General features: G+C 45.9%; 1 protein-coding gene across 3 annotated transcripts in view; it reads left to right on the forward strand.

Moving 5' to 3' along the window:
* MBNL3 (muscleblind like splicing regulator 3) overlaps positions 1-25,630 on the forward strand; it is a 54,353-nt gene that overhangs the window by 10,795 nt on the left and 17,928 nt on the right. For all 3 annotated transcript variants that reach the window (XR_009933639.1, XM_062502612.1, XM_062502613.1), the window contains exons 2-4: positions 14,988-15,152; positions 22,932-23,132; positions 24,554-24,790. Coding sequence is in view for 2 of the 3 variants with exons in the window: in XM_062502612.1 (XP_062358596.1) it covers positions 14,988-15,152; positions 22,932-23,132; positions 24,554-24,790 (603 nt within the window). In the remaining variant the exon portion in view is untranslated. The remainder of the gene's footprint in view (positions 1-14,987; positions 15,153-22,931; positions 23,133-24,553; positions 24,791-25,630) is intronic.

A 25,630-nucleotide genomic window follows, 5' to 3' on the forward strand; every position in this document is an offset into this window, starting at 1 on the left:
TGTAAAACCTCGGTGATGTGCTGCAGGGTGGGAGATGGAGCAAGGAAGGCAGGCTGAGTGACTCTGGTGCTCGAAGCTGGAAAGCCATCAGGGTTGATAAAAGCAAGACAGAGATGTCTGAAACCTTCTCTGAGCTGCAAGGGACGACCTCGAGGGAAGGATGTGGGGGTGACGCTGGGGAGGAGCAGTGCAGCTCCTCAAGCCACTTTCCCATAGGACTGGGGAGCTCGGCTACCATTGCTGCCAGCTCTGTCAGCATCTGCTGGCCGGCATGTCACAGCAGGGCACGGATTACCCGCACAGCACTCCTGTCACCAGAACCCACTCAAACTGCTCTGCACCATCCTTGGGAGAGTTGGGGGCGGGGAGCGGGAAATCCCTTGGGGGCTGGGAGACAAATGGGCAGGATCACTTTTAGCTAGGGATGCAGAGGTGGGACACTGCAGGCTGCCGGGAGGAAGGAGCTCGGGAGGCATCAAGGGCATCAGGGCTGCAGCAGCCCAGCACAGAGCAGCTGGAATGCAGTCCCAGTGTTGCTGAGGCTTCCCCTGACCGCCTGGGGTTTTTCCACCAAGTCTGGTGTATTTAGACTGTAAACTCTTCAGGCTGGGACTGTCTCATTTTGTGTTTGGGTAGTAATTGGAGCAGGACCCTGAGCTGTAGCATTGATGAGTATTTGTATTCCCACAGCCAGAAATCCCCTGCTGCGGCCTTGTGCGATAAAGCACGGATTGAATTAAGAGGATTTTCATTCTTGTTTTGTGTTTCTCTGCATGGTTTTTTGAAGAGTCCACAGTAATATAAAATCTTTAGAAGTCTTGGAATAGAACTCACATTAGGTAGGACAAAAACACTACTCAAAACGGGGTTTTTTTCCTGTTTTGATTCTGCTAATTCTCAGAGAATGATTTTAAGCATCCTTTTAGTGCTAGTGCTTAGCCCAATCAGAGGAAAAGTGTTAGCACTTTTCTTACTTTGTCCTTCTTGGCCTGTATCAGAGGCACTTGAAAAGTTTGTGCAGAGATTTCTGCCGAGGCCCTATCAGAAGCCCATCTATCTTTGTTTAAACCAGTTTGAGCTTTTTTTCCAGCAGTGTTGGAGTGTTTGCTTATGTAGGCACTGGTCCTGCTGCATTCCAGACTTGCTAATGACCCTGGAGCTTCTTTGCAGCTACTCCTCTCACGTGGCAGAGAGACTGCAGATGTCCTCAAGAAAGGTCACTCTTCCTTGCAGAAAAAAAATCCCTTCAATCCCTCCTACCTCATCTATAGGGGCCCATCCCACCTAAAAACAAATGAACATTTACATTGCAGCTGACTCATCCCGACTGTGCCCCTTCAGGGCATCGAAAGGTCTTTTTCTTGCTGCCCTTTTAGGAAGGAATTGTGCTGCATCTGAAGATATCTCTTGTCAGTAGCAAAAGCAAAATACATGAGATAGGTGTCTGTTGCAGAAGGAAGTAATGTTTTTTAAGATTGCTTTCTAATAGAAAGCAGCCTTCAAAAGGTAACCCTTGCATTCCTCCTCATCTACAAAAGTTTGAGCATCTCAGACAGTCAGTACTGAACGGGACAAGGGTAAGCAGTTCAGGGCAGGAATTTGGAAAGCAGAGCAGCAATACAGGAAGGACAGAAAAACCCCGTGGTAATTTGATCAGTTTGCTTTTATGCCTCAAGTCTGAATAAGCAAGCACATCCACATGGATATGCTTTAGTTGCTTCTGCCTCCCCCAGCTTTTCTCTTGTGCTCTCAAACCAAAGTAAGTGAATCTGGTGGTTATTAAAAACATGAACTCCAAAGCACCAAGCAAATGAAAGGAAAGCCCTGATCAGTTCCATTCTTGTTGGTCAGCTGGGACAGATGGATGGACAGACACACATGTATGCACATGCAGGACACATTCCTTTCTTAGCTGTTCTGGCACTTAGACCAGTACTGCTCATAGGAGAATTTAGGTCAGACCAAAAGCTGCATCCCACAGGAGTAAATGGATTAATCCACCCAACTAGGCATACAACCTTTTCAGTGTCCTGTCCTACAGCTCTTGTTACACAGAGGGGAACAGATCTCAGTGACTACATGGAATGTAGCCACCTCTCAGCAGCTGAAATCATGGTTTCTGCAAAATGCATTATCAGTTAATACCTGTTCTTGGCATCACGTGGAGAAAGCAGACCACTCTTGCTAGATTTTGGGGTCTTTGGGCTGTATGTCAGTGTGTAGAGACCTACAGACCCCAAATTTTGGCTATGTAGGTCAGCATGGAAAAGCCTTCTTGAGCAGTCTGGTTTGCAGCATCTGTGTTGGTTTGCTGTTCCTGGGAAGGCTTTGTTGCTTTGTAACTGAGTGTGCTCAGTTAGGGACAAGAGCATGGATCCGCTTTGGCTGAGTGAGGTTGGCAGTGTGCATCTGCACACACCCTCAGGAGGAACAGATGTGGGAACAGGGACTTGTGAACAGTGCTGTCATTAGAGCAGGTAGAAGTTTTGCTCTGGCCAAGGTTGTTGTAATAAATCCATTGTATATTAAGAGGTTTTCAGATGTTTGCACAGAATTTGGCATCGTGTTCATTAAAGCTGGCTGCCTGTGTGGCACTTGTGACTAGTGCATGGGAACTGCACCTAAATATGTCTCACTAATCGCAGTCTTATCTCAGAATTGTCATCGCCAAACTCCTTTTGCCCATAGAGATGTCAGTGTATTATCTTTGGCATTGTGAGACCATCGTGTTTGCCTCTGTGTAAAAAAGTCTGTCCTGTTGCCACCACAGGTTGCTATGCTTCTCCATGGGCTCGGCTCCTAACAAGCATTGACACTGCCTTAATCTCCCTTTCACTTGAGATGGTAGCAAACATGGGTCACATATCTGCTTTCTGCTGCCAGGTGCTTTTTAAAGAGCATTACTGAAGGTGGTTTTTAAGAGAAAAATCTCCTCTGTGACTTAAATGTGCATATGTTACTGACTGTAATAAACAACTCACTAAATAGATCAGTCTGCAAAAGCTGACCGAGGTGGATTATTTGCCTAGGGCAAGGCAGGCTTTCTTTTTATTTTTGCTTGTTTTTTTTTTTTTTTTTTCCTTTTTCCTTTTTTCCTTTCTCTTCAAGCCTTGCTGCCTCCTAGATGGAGGGCTATGATTCAATGTCACTTGGCCTGAATGTCCTCTTTGGAAGCCAAGGTCCATGTGAGATGTGTGGTCCGTGCCTGCTGTGCCTAGCAGGCTGCAGGAGCTCTCTTGAAGGTACTTTTTGTATCTGCACTTTTAATCCTTTGACCAACAGCAAGTTCATTATACTGTGGGCATGGAATCTGAGGCCTGGCATGGACCAGAAAGCTTTGGGGTCCTTGCTCGGAGATGTGTGGAGTTGGTGGCACACAGTCAGCCCTTTTCTGGTAGCTTCTCTGCAAAGCCAGAGCAAAGGGGAAACGTGCTGCTGTGCACAAATATGCCTGGCACGTGTAGCTGAAGCAGGAGCACAGGGACAAAGCTTGGTCTGTGGTGAACTGAAATGTAGCCTGAGAAAGCAGCTGGGGGCATCAGTGGGCCATCAGGCTGAGGAGCAGGGCAAGCTGGCTTTGCTCTCTGCCATGGGGCAAATCCTAGCCAAGAGCAGAAGGGTGTCCTGTGCCTTGGAACATCAGACCCCTGGCTCTGACAGACGTCAGGGACCAAATCCTGTGGTGGCAACTGAGGCCATCACCCTTCTGAACTGCTGCATCTGCTATTGCCATGCGCTCTCCTCCTTTGTTGGTTTAAGCTATTGCTACTGTTGTGTTGTGTTCTGACATATCTTGGTGTTTCTACCTGAAATGTAGAAAGCCACAGTAGCAGAGCCCAGCCACATCATTCCCTGCTCAGGGAATGGTTGTATTCTGCCAAGTGCATAGAAAAACCCAACCAAACCTAGCCACCTTCATATCTTTTTATTTGCAATTTCATTTTGCTTTCTGAAACATGGTGACAATGAGGTTTCCTGAGCATGACTTTGCCCTCTGCAGGACATGAGGGAGGGTTTGGGTCAGACACTTAGTTATCAATCTTTGCTCTTCCCTATTTGCCTTTTCCCTTGTGTAAACTTGAGGCGTGAGGCTGCCAGAGGTGGTCACATGTCAGATATTTGTATTCATGAACACAGTACTTTAACATTTATTCTCCTGGGCTTTAATGTACTTTGCTTGGTTCTGTCTACGTGTGGTTTGCCTGCTGCAATTGTAATATTCAACAGACACTGTAGGTAGAGGAAGGTCAGAAGCATCAACTTTCCATATGACCTTGATAGATTCAACTGGTGAAAGTTATAGAATTGGATTATGGGATTTACAATGAAAAGATGGTTTAAGGGACAAGAGAAACTGCACTTGCTATTTTGAAATGCTGGCGTGGTGTAATAGCAATCAGGAGGGACACAATTGAAGGAGATGGAAGGTAGAAAACACATGTGAAGTTTAATTTTGTTTGTTTTTCTTTGGGGTTTTGTGAGGTTTTTTAATACAGTACTTGTGCAGTATTGTTCTAGAGAGCTGGCATCGGCTTTTTTTTGGTAATTTATTATAGAAAAAAAATCAATGGCTTGCCAGTGTTTCTATCTTCCAGGTAGAATTGATTTTTTTAGAAACAGTCCCACACTGAAACGCACAGGAATATTAACATTGCTGGATGTCACTTACTCCACATCCTACTCTGCATGCAGTTGTCCCAGGGCTAAACATGGTCCTAAATGTGCTCTCTTTACTGGACACTAAATGCCTTCTTTTGTAATTGTTATCGATCATTTCCTTCAGCAGGTCTGTGGCCAGGCACGTCTCTAAAGTCTTATTTGTATTGGAGAGAGCCTGTTTTTGATGCTGTATTAAAGAAGCCTATTTTATTTGTGCTGTTAACATTCCTGAACCTAGGAGAATAGTGGAATAATACTTGGAAGACATTAAAACTGCTCAGTTCAGAACTCTAAATGATGATAATTCTACTCTGTTTAAACATAATTTCAAATATGTGGTGGTAACAGAGTGATATGGTTCACAAACGTAGCATAATCAGAATGTATTGGTGGATACAAAAGAAAAGAGCTTGATGAAGTCTTTATTCCTGTCTTTTGTGGCATGAGATTGCTGTTATTGGAAATAGTAATCTCTCAGATAAACATGTTTTTCTGTTCTGTGGCTCTGCAGCTCAAAAAGCATACTTTGAGAGTGCCATACTCTTAATATATATTTCTTGGGTTTGGTAAACACTGTCCATTGCTTGGAGCAAGTTAAATGTTCCACAAACCAAAAACATTAAAATCAATACACTTTTTTCATTGAGCATAACAGAGCGTGCCATTGGCCTCAAAGAAGAGAGCTTGGCAGGGGAACAGAGCTGGAAAGAGTTGTCAAGATGTAAAAATATAATGAAGGAGCTACAGGGCTTTTCCCCAACAAAATAACTGCTCTGAGTTTTTAAGAACCTTCAAGTATAACAAACAGCTTGGAATGAAAATCCTGCGTGAAAGCAGGAGGACAGCTATGACCTCTTTGTGCTGTCCTGGGGAAACTCAGTGGAACATTGCTGTATTCAGCAATGTGCAAAACTTCACTCACAGCAGCTCTCAGCTTCCCTAATTGCCAGGTGAATAAGGATTTGGGAATTTAGGCTAGTGCCTGTGGCTGCTTAGAGTCTACTGGAATGCAGTAGTTGCATGTCCCCCCTGTTCCTAATTAAAATATATTTTAAAATGTCAGGGTGATAGTACTTGAGCTCTGTGGTGACAAGCCATGGTTTCTTTCTGAAGCTGGATTTGCCTGCCGAGGTCAGTGGTTTGAGGTGATTGGCAATGGCTGTGAGTGGCTGTCACCAGTTAAGGTGCTACCAAAAAGGGAGATGAGGACATAGAAACACTGTTTTCTTCTTTGCTTTTGTCTCCTGCTCTGGTTTGAGCTATGTAACAAAAACAAGCTTGACAAGCATTTTGAGGCTGCAGATTTTAAGTGAGTCCTAGATAAGCATGTTTGAGTTCCAGGAGAGCACATCTGATATTGCAAGCCCCCCTGTCCAAGTGCTTTGCACTTTCATGCAGACAACTTGAAAGGACTGCATGTGCAGTAGGGCTTGGCCACACTGTGCATCTGTTCCCAGCATTTGCACCTGATCACTCTCTTACCCTGCTGCGAGGGAAGCGCTGTGATGTGCTCAGTGTACGTTTTTAATACACTGGTGAAATCTTTCAGCTGCTAAACTGTTCGTGCCATGTGGTGGGAAGCACCTCCCTGGCTTGGGCAAAGTGCTGCAGTCCCTTATGTGCCTTTCTGGTGGTGACCTGTCCATCTCTGCAATAAGTAGATGACTGAAGCCCTTTCAGCTTGGCCACGTGCCACAGGGGTTGGTCATCGTGAGTGGGTGGCAAGGGGCAGCTTTCCAGTCCTGTGATGGGAGAGAGCCTTCAAGCACAGCACATCCCCCTGAGCCAGTGGCACACAACACAGCCCCTACAGCTTGGTTTGTGGTAGAGGTTGGCTTTCACAGACAAAGGCTGGAATGACAAAGATATGGAAGTATTATGGTCTTTAGTAGTGTTTGTTCAGTTATCTCCTCAGTGGGCTGGTGACAGCTGTTTTTCTGGACTTGAATACCTTTTGGAAAAATGATGCTGGCTTTTTTTACATTCTGTGTCTTTCCTTTCTATCTTCCCTGCAAAGCAAAAATATTCCACCAGAACAGTCACAGGGGGAGGCCGAAGAGCAGCATCAGTGTCTTAGAGCCAGGGATTTCTGTGTTTGCTTTACAGTCCTTGTGCATTTTTCTAACTCCCTGGACTTAGAGCTAGACCCTACCTGGTGTTTCACTGACCTGTTCTTTTAAAGTTGCAGAGGGATATAATGTTTTGGGTTTTTTAAGCTCAAACATTGGTTGGCTTCCCAAGGCTCTGCTCTGCAGCTGTAGGGAGAGGAAAACTGGGTAGACTGGGACTGTGCCAAGTATACCAGCCTCCCTTCAGTAGAGTGAACACAGAGTACCTGCTTGCTGTGCTCCGAGGGTTTTCAAGCTGCCTTGCACTTGCATGTGGCACTGAGCTTTGCTTTGAGCTCTCAGTTCAAAAAGGACCCAAAACTCTTGTCATAGCTGCCAAATGTCACCTGCTTTCATTTGGAATCATGCAAAACATCAAGGTTCACTCATTTCAATCAAAATCAAGTCTGGGCTTGCTCAGAAAGGGCTTGACCTAACATTCATTGAAGCCATGAAATTCAGTTGCTGTTTTAGTGACAAGCTGGGGCTGCCTTCAGAGTGCTGGGAACGTTGGTAGCCCTGGGAGCTTGTGATAGTTATTCTGGTTTTTCCACTGAAGCTCTGTGGAAAGGCAGGTCTGACTCTTGTCCTCTGTACCCTGACAAAAGACATGTTCCTCTTCACCTCAGCAGCCCTGGGTCAGAACTGACATGCTGCTGCTGCTGCTGCTGCAGCTCAGAGCATCATTCAGAACAGCATAAAATCTGCAAACAATTCTCAAGTGACTGCAGGGGAGCTGAGTTGGGCCAAAATAACACCTGGAGTGTTTTTAGCAGTTTTCTTCTCATCTGTCTGTGCAGGCTCAGGGAGGTGGCTCTTTAAACTCAGGAATTTCAAAGTTAGGCAGAACTCACCCCAGAGATACTGTAAAACTGTGATTTGTGCTTTTTGTGGGCTGTTTGAATTCCGTTTCCAGCAAATTCTGTATTCATGAACTCTACTCTTTCCTGGCTAGAACATGCATTTTGCAGGGTCTGTACCATCCGTAGCTGGAAACTACCAGATTAACCTTAACTCTAGCGTTTTTATTCACACACATTGAAATTGAAACTTCTGTATGTTAGGAAATCTGTGTTGCTTCCCTTGCCTTCAAGGCTGTTTGCCATCTGGTAATGGTAACTAGAAGATACATTTTTGTTTTTTCTCTCCAGCTATGATCTATTCACAGCAGGATCCTCACCATAACTGCGGTCTCTGGGCTCTCTGTAAATGGGTGTTACACCTGCATTTGAAAAATGTCAGCAGCCAGCTGTGCTGCATTTTTTATTGCTGTTACAAGTAGCTTTAGACCACCAGCTTCTTTGTACCCTATATTGTATAAGCAGGGCTGCTGGCATAGGAGGGGTGCAGAGCACAGACTCTCCAGAATTCCAACATCTGTCCCAAAAGGAACAGAAAAAGCAGTAGAACTGGAAAGCCTTTGAGATGAATTATTTCAGAGAGGGAGAATGAAGTGCTGGCATTAGGCTTGGGAGTCTTTGACGCAGCACAAATCCGCTTCCAAACAAGACAGGGAACAAAGCACAGGATAAACTTTTATGTGACTATCCACAACAGCTTGGAAAACTGAGTTCAGTGTCAGTCAGGAAGGATGTGCTTGGCAGGACTGCTCAGTTTTGTTTTGTTCTGATGGCTTGAATGATGGAATAGAGAGAGTATGCTTGTTAAATTGGTAGGGTGCTTTGAGCTGGGAGGAACTACAGACACTCTTTATAGAGAACCAGATGCAGAGTTACAGATAGTCTTGACAGGTTGGAAAAGTAATCCATAAAAAGGCAAGTGAGTTCAATAAAAGCAGTATGAAATACAGCATTGGAGTGAATCAGCTGCCTCATACAGGGTGCAGCATAGCTGGGTCTGGAGTAGTTCTGTAAAAGGTTTGTTGAGAGTGAATCAAAGAACATTACATTGTTAGGAAAGAAGATGACATGCAGGGATGTAAAAGCTGCAGTGTCATCTGCAGGACATTTGAAAAAAATCTGTGTACCTGCACAGCACTGGTCAGGGGTTGGGTGGAGCACAGTGCCCTGTGCAGGTACCCACAGCAGCAGGGACTGGGGGAGTGGCCTAAGGAAAAGCTTGGAGACTGTGCTGGGAGAGTTGGAAGAGGATGGTTTGCAATAGTCTAGAGCTAAGAGTTTTAAGGAAGGGGGTAGGTATGACCACAGCCTTTAAGTATGGGCCCTTCCTCAAGGAGGAAGGGGGTAATTCCTGTTTTGGCCTAAACCAGAAGTTTCAGGTTTCTGTTGCAAGTGGAGCAAAACTGTAGTTGAAAATCAGCTGTGAGACTGAGATTGATGTGCTGGAGTCCCGTGTTTGAGAGATACACAGGTAATGGGTACAAAGAAAATAGGTGTTCTATCTGGGCAATGGGGAGATGTATCATTTCGCTATATTCTTCTAGACCTGCTTTTTAGGATGCTTGTAGGGGTCTAACAACCTTTCATGAGAACATATTCAAGGAGTGTTTTCTTCGTAATTTCACTTCAAAACTTCTCTGTGAAAGTGGGCTACTCCAACACTGCTAGGAGGAAAGCATTGCTCTTAGGCAGAAGTTAGCTGATATATCGGGCCAGGGTCAGTGTTCAAAGGAGGTTGCAATATTGCAGTTCTCACTGACTCAGTTGGCAGCATAGTTTCTGAAATTTCATTAGCCTGTAGAAAGGATTTGCAGATAAAGTTGTGTTCAGGGCTGGCTTTGAACTGCAGCGAGTGACAGCTGGGCTGCATGAACACCTATCTGAGACACTAACACTCACTAATGATCAGACTGACTTGTCAGCTCCAGCCTCCTTTGTTTTCCATTTGAAAACATGCTATTGCCATGCTATTTGATGTTTGCCAGTGAAAGGCGTTTGATCCAGCAGTGAGATGGACAGCTATCCCCCTTCCTCCAGTGCAGCTCTTTGCCTGTATGGAAAGAGAAGTGTGGTGCAGCATTGGAGGTGGCAGGATGAGCCACTCAATCCAGCCAACATTCCACTTGCTCGGCCCTGGAGCAGGTTGCTTAGGGACAAACTGCAGTGAGCACAAAGCACTTGAGTAGAGGTGGTGCACTGGTGGTTTGCTGTCCTGGAAGGGTAGCTTTGAAGCTTCAAGTCCTTGTAGGATGGGTGAAGGACTTGGAGCTTGGGCACCAGGTACCAACTGTGCCTCCCAGGACCTCTCTTTTCTTACAGAGCAGGTGGCAGCAGGGGGAGACCTAAAGCAGCATGTTCTTAGTTGTGCTGTACGGACACAGGGGATGCAACCCTGAGCTTCTCACTTTGCCTCCCACTGTTGAAGGACAGTTCATGCTCTGTGGCATGAATTTGCAGCCCACCCTGCAAATGTGGGGCAGACAGCATGGTGGTTGAGGTTGTGTTATGTATGAGAAAGCTGTGGCAGGAGCAAGGATCTATGGCCAGCAGAGAGCCTTTGTGTGCATGTGGTGAGTGGGATGGAAAACAGAGAGAGTTTCATGCCTCAGCACTGGAGTGACAGGCACTGAGTAAGCAGGGCCAGCACATCTCTGAATGTGCTTCCCCACTGAGTTCCTCTTGGGGAGGTGGAAATCTGCTGCTTCATGCAGAGAAACGTTATGTAGACAAGCTGTGTTTTGGTGCCTGGTTTTGTGCGAAACGTGGAAATCCTTTCCTGCCTGGTCTCTTTTCATTCTTTTTGCTGTCAGTCATTGCACATGTCATCAGTGTCTGTGGAAAAGACTGCACAGTCAGGGTACCAACCTACTGCAGCCTCCAGAGTGTAAAAAGCCACATTAGCTTGAAGATTTTCACATGAGAACTGCTCATGATTGATGGGACATAGTGTGCAGTCATTAAAACCAGAAATGTGTGTCTGGAGCCCCTTACTGGTGTCCGGGATTAAAGAGACCGTAACAAACTGTATTACTGGTGCACATGTGAACAAGTGTTGGGTTTGTGCTGGGAGCCTTGTTTCTGCAGCACAGTTCAACTCTCTTCAGCAGCCAGGGAGGAGAGAATTTGTGCAACATGCTTAGGGAAGGTTCATCCAGCCTCGTGCAGTAACCAGAATGCTCTTATTTGCTTCCTTCTGAGTTAGGATGCAGATGACAATGTGCAAACTCCACACAGCCAGGTGTAATGCTGGTTTTTCTACTGGATTTCAGTGTGCTGCTGTCAGTGCACTCCAAACAGCTGGCTTTGTTGCAGTGCAAGCTGCTGTCACATTAGCTGGTGTCAGATGCCAGCCATTTACAGTATACGCCATCACAGCATGACTTAAGTTGGCAACACAGAGTCAATCACATGCCAGCAGCCTACTGTAAGGGTGGGGGAGTGTGTGGGGAGAAGATACTCTTATAAAATCCTTTAATGATTTATTTTTAATATCCATTTTTTGAGCTTTGGAAGTGCAGTCCATATGTTTTTCCCTCCTGGCTGTAGTTGGCAAAGAAGCAGATGAACATGGTCTTTCAGACTCCTTCCATTTTGTGAGGAGCCAGAAAATACAGCTATATTTAGCATGTTACCAAGGCCAGAAGCAGTCTGTTACTGGGTGGTGATTCCCTGGCTGCAGACTTGTGTGCCACCCAGGACATGGTGGGAATGTGCCTGTCCTGGAGTCAGTACTCAGGCTAAATTGACAGCAGCAAAAATCAAATTTCCAGTTCCAGGGGGATGGCTGCACTGGTGCCCACAGGCTCAATGTGCTGCTTAGCAGCATGGATCAGTCTCTTTGAGTACCAGGCCCCCTACCAGCACATGTGGCCACTCCAGGTGCTGCAATGGTGCTTTTTTGTGCAACACTCAGCTTAGAGAAAGTCTCCTTTGGTGGTCTGTGCACAGCCCTGGAACGGTCCTGTGCCCTGTGCTGAGCTTTCAATATGCTGGAGCCACAGCTAGTCCCTGCAGGAAAACTGTGCCTCGTAGCATAAATATGCTCATCTAAAATGGGGGGCCTAACTCCTGTTGTATTTTCTCATGTTGTATTCCTAGGCCACAGGTGTAAAATGGAGTTGTCCTTATTTATCCCCAGCCCAGCATCCACACAGCAGATTTTCTACCAGTTCCCTGTTGCTTTCCCTGCTGTGGTGCAGCTGGTACTGAGGAGTTAAAAATGGCAGTTCCTTTGTCCTTCTGGCAGCTTTTGTAGAGCTGAAATTGGTCTTGATTGTGTGTGTATTTCTGGGAAGTGCCAAGAGCTGTAGGTGTTGTGATGGAAGGGTAGAAGGGCTCACCTCTACCAGTGTTGGAGTTCAGGGGTACTATTGGTGCCCATCACTATAGAGCGAGATGTCTTGAAAGTTGTTACATAGCAAGATGTCTAAATTGGGAACATGTGTCACTCCATCACATCGCCAGTTCCAAAAATTCATTGTCTGGGAGATGAAGAACTTACTGTGGTGTTGGAGAGGGCAACTCAACTCAGCTGTGGCTTCCACTACACCCCCCCCCCCCCTGAAACACAGGATCAAAATGTTGGCAAGGAGGAGTTAGACCAAAGGCATGGGTTTGAATCTGAGTGTGGCAGTGATTCATTTAGTCTTTCTGAGCCCCCAGAGGCCTGCCTGACAGTATTTCACAGCCTTTGCTCTGCAGCAGCATCTGCACAGCTCTGTTTCTCACAAATCTATGTCCTTGAAACCAGTAGCACTGTGTGGGCACTGGTTTCAGCTTACAGACTGTCTGCAAGACCAACGCCTCATGCTGTATGGTGGTTTTTTTTATTGGTAGCAAAAATATTCTGTTTGTAGAACCCCCTGTTGGAATTAAACAAACTGCTTTGAGGAAAAAAAGTATAACAAAGCTTCACACCAAGCTGGGGTTGCTGGTGTCAATGATATTCACAATTTCAGTTGAAATAGCAAAGTCCTTCTCAAGTTGAAGTCAACTGTGTAAGTATTGTTTGCAAAAAGTAGTAGTTCTTTTTCTCATCTTCTTCATTCCTTCAGTGTAGAAACATCTACACGGATTTATTCCAAATTTGGTAGAAATAAGTATTTCCCCAACCCAAAGCACTTGTGCCAAGTTACAGTCAGGAGGAATTTCTAAGGCTGATGTGTAAGCTTGGGGAGGCTGGAGCTTAGAATTGAGCAGCTGCCTGGCCATGGACAGCCTGTGGTTCCGTGGGGTCTGCTTCTGGTCAGCAGCAGCCCTGCAGGAGCTCTGGAGCTGGGGCACTGCAGATATGCTCTGAGGCTGAACCCTGGACTCTTGCTGGATCCCAGGTGATGGGAAATTAATGCAGTTATTTCCTTTGTAGTAGCACTGCGTGTCTGAGAACCAGCCAGCATCGTGGTGCCATTTTACCCTTACTTCACACAGATGTGAGAAAGTGTCTGGAGTCTGGTGAAGATTCTTGTCCTCAGGGCCTCTGAGCAATTAACTCACTGCTGGGGATCTGGGACTGTTGGACTGATGAGAAGCCAAAACAATAGCATTAAAAAGCCTCTTTCCTTTTGAGTTGGGTTCTTGGGAGCCACTGGGCTCTTTTAGGAGCAGAAAGTTTCATTCCACCAAGCCAGGCTGCTGAAGTTTGGAAGTGGGGTGTTTTTCCTGTCCCACTGCCTTTAGCCCATCACTACTTGAATTTAATTATTTACCTTTTGTTTAACTCTGATCTCCTTGGAGCAGATAAGAGAGAAGCCTGTTCCCATGGCACATGTTGAACAGCCCCTTTTAAGCTGCAGTCAAGCTCTGCAGCCCTCTCCCCAGTGAAGCTGTTATCCCCATCAGGAAGGCAGGCAGAATAAATCTTGAAAATCTCAGGCTGCTCTACAGCTACCTGGCATGCTGGGGAGCCTGGCTGGGGATTCAAAACCAGCCCCTGCAGTGGGTCACGGTGTTTGCCTTTTGCAGTGGTACTTGGACTGTCCAGTGATTCCACCTGTATGTTTGCAAAAGCCTTTTAAAGAATCCCCAGGGGAGTATCCTGGATGCATCAGGGGCTGGTCCCGGCGGTTCCCCCTTGAGCCTTGGGTGAGTGGTATGGAATAGCTGCATCCCTGTGGACCTGGCTGTGGGGTTACAGCTGTGCTGCACGAGACCCTGCTAACAGGGGCAGGTACCTAGAGTCCTCTGATGTGCCCCTTTTGGAAAGCAAATTTAATTACACCGAGACTGAGAACTCTGTGTCCAGCCTTGACAACTGCCTGGGACAGGCTGGGTGGTCCTATGCCTTTGCTGGCTGTAGGAGCTGCTATTAATGATCTGTCATGGAGTAGCTCTGTGGCCTTCTGGTCTGGCCTTTTTTTAATAGGCTTTGAATAGCACAAAAGAATTTGTTCCTCAAAAAAAAGTCACCATTTTTGCATAAAGTTATGTTAAGTATTTCATATCTTCTGTATGCCTCTTGTTTCTTGAGGAAGACATTCAAAAAGAAAGGGGGGAGAGAAAAAAACCTTATTTTTCAAGAACTATTTAATCTTAATGACAACATTTGTTGCTAGCTTTCTTATTTAGCAGTGTACTGATATTTATCTTCTTATGTCTACTTGCAAATGCTATTAAAGTAAGGCACAGTTTATATATGTTTTTTAAGTGATGACTTCAGTTGATTTGTAGGGATAGCATCAGTGGTCTCTTGCTTTTTAGAAGCCACTGACATGGCCAGTGCTTATATTTATTGCAGGAGGGAAGGAATCGGTGATGCAACACACATCACTTTTGACAAATGAAAGCATGATGGGGGAAAATAGTTTCTTCCTCCTGTGACTGCCAGTGCTCAGCATCTCAGGGTACCTGCATGTTGTGGATCGGAGGTGCTGCCTTACAGAGCTGTCCTCTTCAAGTTTTATCTAGTGCAGCTGGGGAGATGGTGGAGAAAGTTTTGTTTCTTGCTGTCTGGTTGTCAGGGCCAATTAAGTGATCTGGTGTTGGGAAGGAGGGGAAAAGCAACCCACGCAAAGAAACAGGGAATTTTTGTTGTCGTTTCTGGAATTGTTGCCACTAGCTTCTGAAAGTATTGGTATTTGTGTTAGACTGTTTGGGGTTTTTTCTTACAACAATCATTTTAACATCAGGAAGCCTTACTTTTCAGTTTAGCTTGATAGTATTCAGTTAGTGTTACTGCAGGAGAAGTCATGTTGCTCTTCTCTTCACCTACTATAGAAAAATCACAAAAGAGGCACAGTAGCTACCAAGCCACCTCCGCCTTGATGATTGTGTTGTTCCAGTAACCCAAACAATCCTTAATTAAATTTCTCTGGCTGCCCTGGGTGTTACATTCACTGAAATGCTGTTCCATTATATTTTTTAGGGCCGGTGTACCCGAGAGAACTGCAAATATCTTCACCCTCCCCCACATTTAAAAACACAACTTGAAATAAATGGACGCAACAACCTGATCCAGCAGAAGACGGCCGCAGCCATGTTTGCTCAGCAGATGCAGTTCATGCTACCGGGCGCGCAGCTACAGCCAATTGTGAGTTACAGCATGGACCCATCGGGCTCACACTGCTCCCTCTTCCTCCCCTGCTTGTTCATGCAAGCCCCAGCCCTGTGCCTGGGCTCAGGCCATTGGCTGTGCCGCACAGAACTGAGCAGAATCTTCCAGAGGGGTGTCTGATGCTACCTTTGCATCTCCTTGCAAGCTGTGTCTCTCTTTTCCTCTGATAACTGAGGAGCTATGAGATTCCGGGCTTCAAGTGAAATGGTCTTATCACCAGGTGCTTATTTGACCAGTTGGTTGATGTACATCCCAGAAGTTCTGAGTGGTTCAATTCCAATGGATCCTGTTTTGGAAAGTTGTTTTACACTGAGATGGTGCTGACTCTCTTGGACTAGATGTGTTGCACTGTTGGACTAAAACTGGGGAAGAAGAATCCTACCTAGACTTTAATCCTTTTTAATGTCTGGAAGTGAGAGCCATTTCACTGCAGTTGTCCCAGCAGAGAGCTGTGCTAATGTCACAGCCCTGTCACTTGTTTTTCACAGTAATGCTGATTTAGAATAAGAGCAGGAAAGATTTGCTTCTCTTCAGATAGGAAGGGAAGCCTGTGGGAGATAGGTGTTTGCAGAGCAGGTAGTTCAGAGAAACCTTCACTGCCTGTCCTTGCTTTTGCTTGTCAGTTAAAACAGGTTTCAGGCTGGAGAACCCTGTTATGCCAGGGAGAGGATGGCTTGTGTCTTCTGGTTGGTGTATCTGGGAGGGGATGACATTTGTCAGCTGAGTTTTAGTCTGTCACAATGTATATTTTAAGAGCTGTCAGAGGTCTTGAAGCAGCTCTTCAGTGCTGATGTGAATAAGCTGCACTGAGAGTTAATTAGGAGTTCTCAGTTTAAAGTTGGGGCTGAGTATCTTTCCTGAGGCAATGAGCGCTTAGTGTGCTGTAGTTGGGTGAGGCTTCTTGTGCTATGCCACATGGGAGGACTGGCCAGGTCCTTTGGACAAGCTCTTCTAGCCTGAAGGTGTCAAGTCTGTGAATCAGCCTGAATTTGGCCTCCTGGTGTCCCACCTACAGTGTATGGCCTCCCTGCCCTTGTGGGACCCAGCATCTTTCATCCCAGCTTTGAAAAGCTCAGGTGTTTCTGGTTTATTCTCACCAGAGATATGATGGTTTAGGACAAATTTGGGAGGAAGATTTTGAATGGGTGAAGGATGAAGGATTCCTCCTCATTGGAGGCTATTATGATGTTTGGTGTAAGAACCTGTGATGGAGGTTTCCCTGTTTCATCAGGGAATGCTGCCCAATGTTCATTCATGATGGTGGTCTGCCACCAGACTGGACTTTTTCCTCAGTCTGGCATATTCCTCCTGTCTTTTGGGGGCTTTTCCATGTTTGTCATCACTCTGATCATCCTGTGTGTCTGCTAGTAGCTTTATCTTTGCCCTGCCCTATAAGCTAGGAAAATCTCTTATCTGCTGCAGTCTTGAACTTCTTTTTTTTTTGTGCAGCTTGAAAGTATGTCCACATCAGAAGGAAATCCTGAATTCTCACAAAATAATGGCATTGGTTTCCAAGCCCTGTACCCAAAGCAAACCCTTCCTATTTTGAGTTTTCCTCTGTGGGGAATTCACAGTGGATGCTCTTTGACTGGCTATTCAAAGCATGTTTGGGATTTCCTCTTTGGAAAGTTCCCATCTTCCCACTTTGCAATCTTGCTGGTCCAGTATGCTTCTAAATTTTACTTCTGCCTTTTAAATTGCCTCTGAGATTGAATGTGTTGGTTTGTCTGGTTAGTGCTGTCATTTCAGAGGTAACCTTATCTGATCAGAAAGGCCCCTGGTTTCTAAATTGTGCCATAAGGGAGACATGGGCAAAGAAGAAAAATAAAAATTTGTTCTGCAGTGACTGCTCCCTTCATGCTTTCCCACACTTCACTCAGACTAAACAACCTCTTGGTCTGATTCCTGCTGCCCGACTTGCTCCACACCAATTTCAGGACAAACAAGAGATTGCTCTTTCAACTGCCTTTGATTTCCCAAAGATGCTGTCAGTGGAAGCTGGCTTTGAGAATTCTTTTCTTTCTAAATGAGAAGGGTGGGGCCTCCTTCTGGGTACACATGAAATTCGTCAAAGCAGAAAGTATTGTATCTGATACAGCAGCAGAACAAATCCCATGTGATCCGAAAACTGATCAACGGGATGCCTGCTTAATTGGGATGCTTGCCAGAGATGAGATTTGAAACAGCATGCTTAATATAAGCTCCAAACAATAGCTGAATGCTTAGACATTTTAAAGTGCAGATTCACCAGAAAAGCTACTGAGTTAAAAAAAACCAAAAACCCCCCCACCAAATCCATACCAAACAGCACTCGACACAGCAGCTTTTCACCAGGCTTCCTGAAATGGCATCTGTCTGCGAGCTGGGCTCTGGCATTGATAGGAAGAGCTACTTTGGTCAATGTTATATCTGGTTCCTCAGATATGGTCACTTTGCATCCTGTGTGTGCCAGTGCAAGACCACCTGAAAAGTGCTGCACCTTGTGTCTAGTTCCCCTGCTCCATCCTGCTTTATCCCTTCGCAGCAGTGTGGGATAGACTTTTGGAGCTGACCATGGAGGTGCTTCATCCCAGGGTCCAAGTGATGTGGAGCAGGGCACTGGTTTGTGTGGTGCTTCCCCATTAGTGCCTGAACGAGCCTTGGGAGCACGGCAGTGGTGACACACCTGCCACCACTCCTGCCCTGCAGCTGCCTCTGCTGCTGCCTAGGGGGGCTGTTTCCTCTCTTTGTTTTCAGGCTCTTCATCTTTTCTTTATGTCAAGGTCTTCGTAGACAAAACTCTTGATGGTTCTGAGACACCCATGCCCCTGAAGACAGCCCAGACTTAACCCAGCCCTTTGTCTCCTCCTGGGGCAGCAGGATCCTGCTGCCACTCCTTGGTTGCTGATGGAGGGGTTAAAGCAGAGGGTGAGCAACTTGCTTGGCCAGTGATGCATGGAGCAAGTGCTGGCACCAATTTCAACAGGTGCTTTGCACAGGCATTTGTTCCATGCAGCAAAAACCTGATTTGTATCTCAGCCTCTAGTCTAAGGCACGCTAGGAATGAATAAACGCATGTACCCTGGCCCACCCAGGAGCTGGTATCTGCCAAGAGACAATGCTGTGGGGTGTTAACACCTGTCTTTTACACTGCAGCAGCCCACAAATGAGAGATCCTTTGAGCTAGGAATGTATCTTTGCAGTCTGGTTGGGGAAATTCGCTGGTGGTAGGAAGCTGGGTGCTGTGGCCCATTAGATTCACTCCAGCATGTCCAGCCTTCATGTTGGAGGATGGTTTTGCAGCCAGCCAGCCAGCCAGCCCCATGCAGTTACATTGGAGGGGTACGCAGATTTCTGGGTTTTCTGACAGCATCAAGTAATTTTAATTTTTAATATCAAGGTTTTCAATCTTGTCAGTACGAGGTCTTTAGCTTCAGTTTCTATCACCAGACTGTAAGCAGCCATTGTTTTTTGTGTGCTTTCCATATATAGCTGCTTGGCAGTGACCTGTCTCCCCTCCTTCAGGCTATCAACACCTCTTTATTTACAGTGGGCCTCTCATTTTCAGGCTTTCCCTTTTTTAGGGTCTGAGGTAACTCAGAATCAACACTTCCTGGCTGAGACAGTGCCTGTGTTTGACAAAACACCAACCTCTCCTCTGCCTTCCTCTTCACACCCACTCTGTGTTTCTTCTCTAACTTTAGCACAATTTTTGCTAGCCAAATTGAATACAACTTCTAGATTGTTAACAAAATCAGCTGTTGGGGGTTCTGTTGTCACCTGTGGTGACAAATGTCCCTCCCTGGGAGGTTCCTTCTTTCTGCTCACACCTTCAACCCAACAGCTTCCATGCTTGAGGTCTGTGAGGAGCTCAGAGCTGTCAAAGTCCTTGGCAACCCTCCCCCCCGATACGGGTTCTCACAACAGCCATTTTGGCTTTTTAAAATTATTACTATTCTTAAAAGCATTTTAATACTCAGTAAACCAGTCTTGTGAGCTGCTACCTCAGCCCTTTGCTGCTGCACAGCAACCTGTTTCCCTATGCACAGGAGTTACCGGTAGAGTGTCTATGCTGTGATTTACAGAAGTTAATTTGCAAGGAAACCTGTCTCTGTATTTCCTGTATTAGCAAGAGCTTTAAGGGGGGCAGCAGGAGTAAGTGCTGATACTTTCAATCTCTCTCTTTTGCCCTAGAACACATCAGCAATTAAGTTGAGAGTTTGGTTTTTTAGTGTATAGCCATAACATTGCTCTGTCAGATCTGCTCTCCCTCCCTGCCTCTATCCACCCACAGCTTTATATCAAGACCATGATGCCATTTGGTCTGGGGTATCCCTTGGGTCAGTTGGGGTCAGCTGTCCTTGGTCCCCTCCCAACTCCTTGTGCTGCCCCCCATAGTCAACTCCCTGGGTGTGTGGGGTGAGAGGCAGAAAAGCCCTTGACCCTCTGCAAACATTGCTCAGAAGCAACAAAAACATCCCTGAATTATCTACACTGTTTCCAGTACAAATTAAAACCACAGCCCTACACCAGCTACTGTGGAGAAAATTAACTGTATCCCAGCCAAAAGCAGCACAGCTGTCACAAGAGGTGGACAGGAGGCATGTTGAGGAGAGCAGTGCTGTTTGGAGTAAAAATTAAATTTGGGTTCTGGCTGCAAGGAGGAAATTTGCTCACGTTCCCTGAGGACATGGGGGACCTGCACAGACGTAGAGGAAGGAATTGGCTGGCAGCATCGCTATTACTGGTACTGATGCATGAGCCAGACTGGATTTCCCAATCCAAGACAGGCAGCCGGGTCTGGCAGTGAGCACAGCCCATCTTTTCCCCTCATCAGCCACAATAAATACAGAGCTCCCTGGTGCCAGCTCACAAAGGCGCAGTTCTCAGAGTGCTGCACACACTCCAGACTTAAAACCCCAGCTCTTGTAGGTTTAATATGTCAAGTGAGGTCTGCTTGTTCCCTGGCTGCTCACCCGCTTGGCTGCGAGCTCAGCCCCAGCCTGCGGGCAGGGTGTGGAGCACAACTGGCACTTCCAATCAGGGAAGCAGGCACATGGTGCAGGCGGGCAGAAAGAATGCTTGTGAAACCTTGGGAACGCAGCAGCAGATGTCAGGGCACAGAAAGGGGTGAACAGACAACAGTAGCAATAAAAACTCATCCTGTTCCTACAAGCATCACTCTGCAGGTCTCCAGGATCACAAGTGGATTGTGCTACTTAGTTGTTCCTCATGCACATCTTTTCTCATTCAGCTTGGTCTTGGATCCCTTAGCCCTTGCTGGTTGCTCCCAGTGAGAAGAGGGACTGCTTTTGAGGGAGGTGGGGATTGTGCTTCAGGGAGCAGGTCTTGCTTCCACCTTTGTAGTAGCTTTGGTGAAGAGGGTGGTGTATCATCTCTTAGTGAATGTTTCAGGTGAATTCAGTCAGTGCAAGGTGTTGCAAGCCCCCAGCATTCCCAATCTGCACAAATCGTTCCTGCAGCAGTGGGAGGAACATCTTCCTTTTTGTCTCAGAAACCAGCGATGTCCTTGGCCTGGCTGTTGGGATTTTGGAGCAATATTTGTGCCATACCTCCTCAGTCAGGATATTCTGCTGTATTACTTGCTGAAAAGCATAGGGTAGGTTTGCCCACACATTTGTGCAAGCCACATGTACTGCAAAGTTTGGGCTACTATGGGTACCTAAAACAAATGCTGGCAACAGGTCAGGCCCGACTATAACCTGTGCAAAGTGGCCAGGTGGGCAAAGCGCCTTAAAATAGCATTTATAGTGCAAATGGAGACAGAAGTTCAGCAGATACCACTGTAATTACTGGTACTCACACAAAAGAAAACAGTCTAATGATGCTGCCTTCTCACTAAAGTGTTCAGGGAGTCACAGCTTTGGAAATCCTAAAGAGCTTTTTTAGCTGAAAAAGGTGTAAAATGTCTGTGGATTGGGAGATCTTTGGCCTTAGTGGCTGAAGTCTCCCAACGGCTGAAGCAGTGCTTGACTAAGGCTTGCAGTAGGGAAAATAGGAAATCCCTCCCGGAAGGAGAATTACTTGGTTCTGCTACACTTAAAGCATCCAACACCACTGATGCAGGAAGCTGTCTCCTCACTGAGGAGCAGATGGCATATATTCTGTCAACAATTCCCTTTCCCATCAGCTTGGGAGCTGCTTGCTGTCACTGGCCTTAGGAAGAGGCATTGTTAAGCTAAAGCTGGGTTAGGACAGTTGGCTGGTGTTACTGAGGGTTAACTTCTTCCACATAGCAACAAGTAAAGTATGAAAGTACCAGGAAGAAGATGCTGTTGAGAAATACACTGTCATATGTGGTTTCTCTTAGAATTTCACAGGAGTAGAAGTACCAAAACAAAAGAAAAGAGGGAATGATGTGTGTGGCCAAAAAACCTGCCCCAGGCCATTGTGTAAGCGCACTTGTATTTATTGCCAAGTAGAGGCTGTAGCTCCCAAAGATGGCATCACAGACACCTGCCAGCTTTAACTGGAATCCAGAGTTCACAGTGGAGTAGGTGACAGGAGGGAAAATAAAAATGGTTGCAGGTTTCAGGCTGCTTTCCCTGGTGGGTACTTGAGCCCCCGCTACAGGAGCAGGAGTGCTGCCATGCATGCTCTCATCTTCAGTAGGGGCAGGTGGAGTTTTTCATCAGCTGGAATTAGCTTAATTCCCAAGAATACTTTGGATCGTGGTGCTTTAAAACCTCACAAACTCCTTGGTGGTAGGGGCTAGTCCCAGAATTTAAACTGAGCATCTGCTTAGGAGCCTTGTGCTTACCTTCTGCCAGCACAGCAGCTCCTTTTCCAGATGAGTGCTGCTGGAGTCGATCAGGGAAGTGCTTCTGGCCCCCAGTACTGAAGCTCTGCTACACTCAGACGACCTGCCTAACACCATGTAGGGACCTGAGGTGGTCAAGGTCTTCATGGCCTGTTGTTCTGGCCCAAAGAGAACATGGCTTCTTGTAGCACAGGTGGGGTCCTGGACATCTCACTAGTCCACCTGTGCCATCTCACCTGGTACACTCTCTCATTGCTATTCCAAGCCCAAGACTCGCCTGCTCTTTGCCAAAGCCATGAGATCTGGCATGTTGTGACATTAATGAGTTTGGTATCCTCTTGCTGCCATTCACATGGAGCACAGGCTTAGATCCTTCTGCAAAATGGTTTTTGCTTGGAGCCTGTTAACACTCTGAAACCAACCCCAGATGTGCAGGGTGCCTGACCAACCGAGTGTACTGCAGCAGGGATACCTGACCTGACTGAATGATGCCTTTGGTCTAACCTGAGGACCACTGGCCATGCTAACATGGAGCTCAGGGCAGGGTGATGGTGGATGTAGCAGTGCAGCTAATGGGGTTACCTGCTTCCAGGCCCTGAAGCTGCAGTTTACCTTGGAGTCTCTCTACAGCATTGCGGCATAGGCATAAAGAAGATGAGACATTTATTTGGGAATGAGAAGTCTGTTTAATTTGGGCCTGCCCTAATTGCTGGCATGAAATCCTTAATTGTGTCATTAAACTATAAAGATCATCAATATGCTTTGATCTGAGAAATAAAGATGCCTTGTATTCAGGATGAGTCACAAATCTGTGAGTCAGGAGAAGCGAATGGATCGCAAATAATTGGCAATAACTGAATAGATTGGAGAGCACAGCATTTTGATGTGGCTAATCAAATTGTCTAAAAGGATTGAAGTGCCATGCAAAGCTTTGATGGGAAATCCAAGACAGAGCTTTTTAACTAATACTTTGTTTTTTCTCTTTCTGTACACAGACAACATTTCCTGTGACTCCATCGCTTGCAACAAGCCCCACAATGGCTTTTAGTCCCTACCTGAGTCATGTTTCTCCTGGGATGGGCTTAGTTCCTGCAGAGCTTTTACCAAATACTCCTGTCCTGGTTTCTGGAAATCCTACTGTTACAGTACCGGGAGGCTCTGCTGGGCAGAAACTGATGCGTACGGATAAACTGGAGGTATTTGGACATCTGATACAATACTGCTGAGAGGGATGAACAGGACATGTGGTCCCAGCTGTTGCTCTCTGCTAAAATGACCTGATGCAACATAGTAGAGAGTTCAACTTGCAGCTTTTCTAGCACAGGGCTGCTGCGCTCTGCCAGAGCAGACGCTTTTGCAGGGCCTTTTCCCAAATCCTTGGAAATCTGGGAAAACTCAGTCTTCTGGTATCAGTGGGTGTTAGAGCAGGGTTAGGATTGTTTTTTTGTATGTGATCTGCCCTGCTTTAAAACCCTCAAAAAACCAAGTAAATGGTCTGCCCTTAAACTTTGTTGGGTGGGAGATGTTTTGGAGGTAACATGTTTCTGTTTTCTAGAGATGAGCTTACTGAGCTTTTACAAAAAGCTTTAAGCATTACACTGATGGGAGTGGTGAGTGTGGAGTGTTGGAAAGATGTCTCTCCCTCCCCAGTTGGCTGGACATGCTGAGGCTTATTGGTGGAGGAGTTGTAAATGTCTTTTAAACCCTAAGCAGAGACTCTGCAGGAGATAAGGGCTGAGGGCCTGAATTCAGAGGCCCCTGCAGGTGTAAATTATAACACGGGAAGATAGCAGAGAAGGGTGTAATTTCAAAACACATTGTTTTGTGTTATGTACTTTATCTTGCCTTGCTGACGTCTCACCTTTCCCCACACTCAGTGTGATTGTACATTGGTATGTGAGCTACACCACTTGCTATATTATTCAACAACTTTTCTCAGTTCCTCAGACAAGAAACCTTGAAGACTTTTTGTGAAATCTTTTCCTCTGCCTCTGATACTTTGGTGGTCATAACTTACGAGGATCTGTGAGATCCTAGTACAACTCGTAATTTTGGCAGCACCTTCAAACACATCGCTGGGTAATGTGCTGTCACATAATGCCAGGCTCGGGGATTTATTGTGAAGGGCAGGAAGACTATTTATGTGAAAGAGGCATCTCATGTTTAAGAAAAAGTACTTGTTGCAAATAGCAGTAACATGTAACATTTAGAATTAAATGTCCTACCCAAGAGTGTGCTCCATAACAAATATATAATCCAGGTGAGACACAAATGGCAAAGTTATTAACATTTAAGCTTTAGAGGCAGGGAAGGAATCCTGAGCTGCAAAAGTTTTGTCAAAATGACATTGATTTTCTGGGGTCACTTTCCATTTTGCACAAATTCTGTACTTCAGTTGCATTTGGTAATTTGCCATGTTAATGTTGTGGTTTTTTTCATCCCCTGAAGCAGTTGTGAGTAGCACCAGTTGTCTCTGTGTCTGTTGATATATGTGCTACCCCAGATGAGCATGGATTTAGAATATACGCATGGTTTAGTGTGGCCAACTGAACTGATACTCTGTGTTGAAATGAAAAGTACCTTGATGTTCTGCTCAACAATGTGACTTTCTTTTAAGGTTTGTCGAGAGTTTCAGCGTGGAAATTGCACACGTGGTGAGAATGATTGCCGCTATGCTCACCCTATAGATATTGCAATGATAGACACAAATGAAAATACTGTTACAGTTTGCATGGATTACATCAAAGGTCGATGCTCTAGGGAGAAATGCAAGTACTTTCATCCCCCTGCACACCTGCAAGCCAAAATCAAGGCAGCTCAACACCAGGTGAACCAGACAGCTGCAGCTGCAATGGTAAGTAGAGCTCTTCTCAAGCTGCATTTCCATTGCTAAGAGATTTCATGTGTCATATGTGTCATTTGTGGAAAAATAGAGAGCTTTGTAATTGGCTGACTAGAGAGCTGAGAGCATGTGCAAGATGCATTCCATCTCTTCATCCTGTCTCTGTGCTCACCACAGCATGAAGCTCTCAGTGGTACAGAACATCTCACCAGGTAGGGAGGGACACTGTGCCCAGCCCTGTGATTTGCTGACTTGACATTGTGATGTGACATGAATGCAAGTGCAGCAGCACCCAACACCTTCCCTGGCTGAGTCATAAGGATCAGTTCAGCTTCCTCAATACACAGTATATCATTTTTGGGGAGATCCTGGCCTGTTCTCTGCAAAAAGCAGATGATATCAGTTGTGTGAGCTTAGCAAACTTATATCCAATACCTTTGCAAAGACTTAGTGAAATTACAAGACACAAAACAAGGGTGACTTCCTGACACATTTGATGCTTTGGACCTGGTAGAGATGGTCCCACCTGTAGAATTTTAAGTTGAATTTTGGCTACTTATATCTACAGTTCTGAACATGAGTCAAGGAAGACTTGGCAGGTGACTCCTAGCTGGTATATATGTTTGCCATTCTGTTGAGCTTGGTTTAATGGGACCTGTTAATTCCAGAGATAAGAGAGCTGGGGAGGGAAGAAGAGGCCCAGGGTATCCTAACCATGTGCATAAATTCCTGATGTGGGAGGTAAAGAAGGTGGAGGGAAACTCTTCCCTGTGGTGCCCAATGAAAAGATAAGAAGCAATGAGCACAAATTGAAATTCAGGACATTCCATTTAAACATCAGGAAAAATTTAT

This window comes from Cinclus cinclus, chromosome 15, assembly GCF_963662255.1.
Source record: "Cinclus cinclus chromosome 15, bCinCin1.1, whole genome shotgun sequence".
Taxonomy (NCBI): Eukaryota; Metazoa; Chordata; class Aves; order Passeriformes; family Cinclidae; genus Cinclus; species Cinclus cinclus.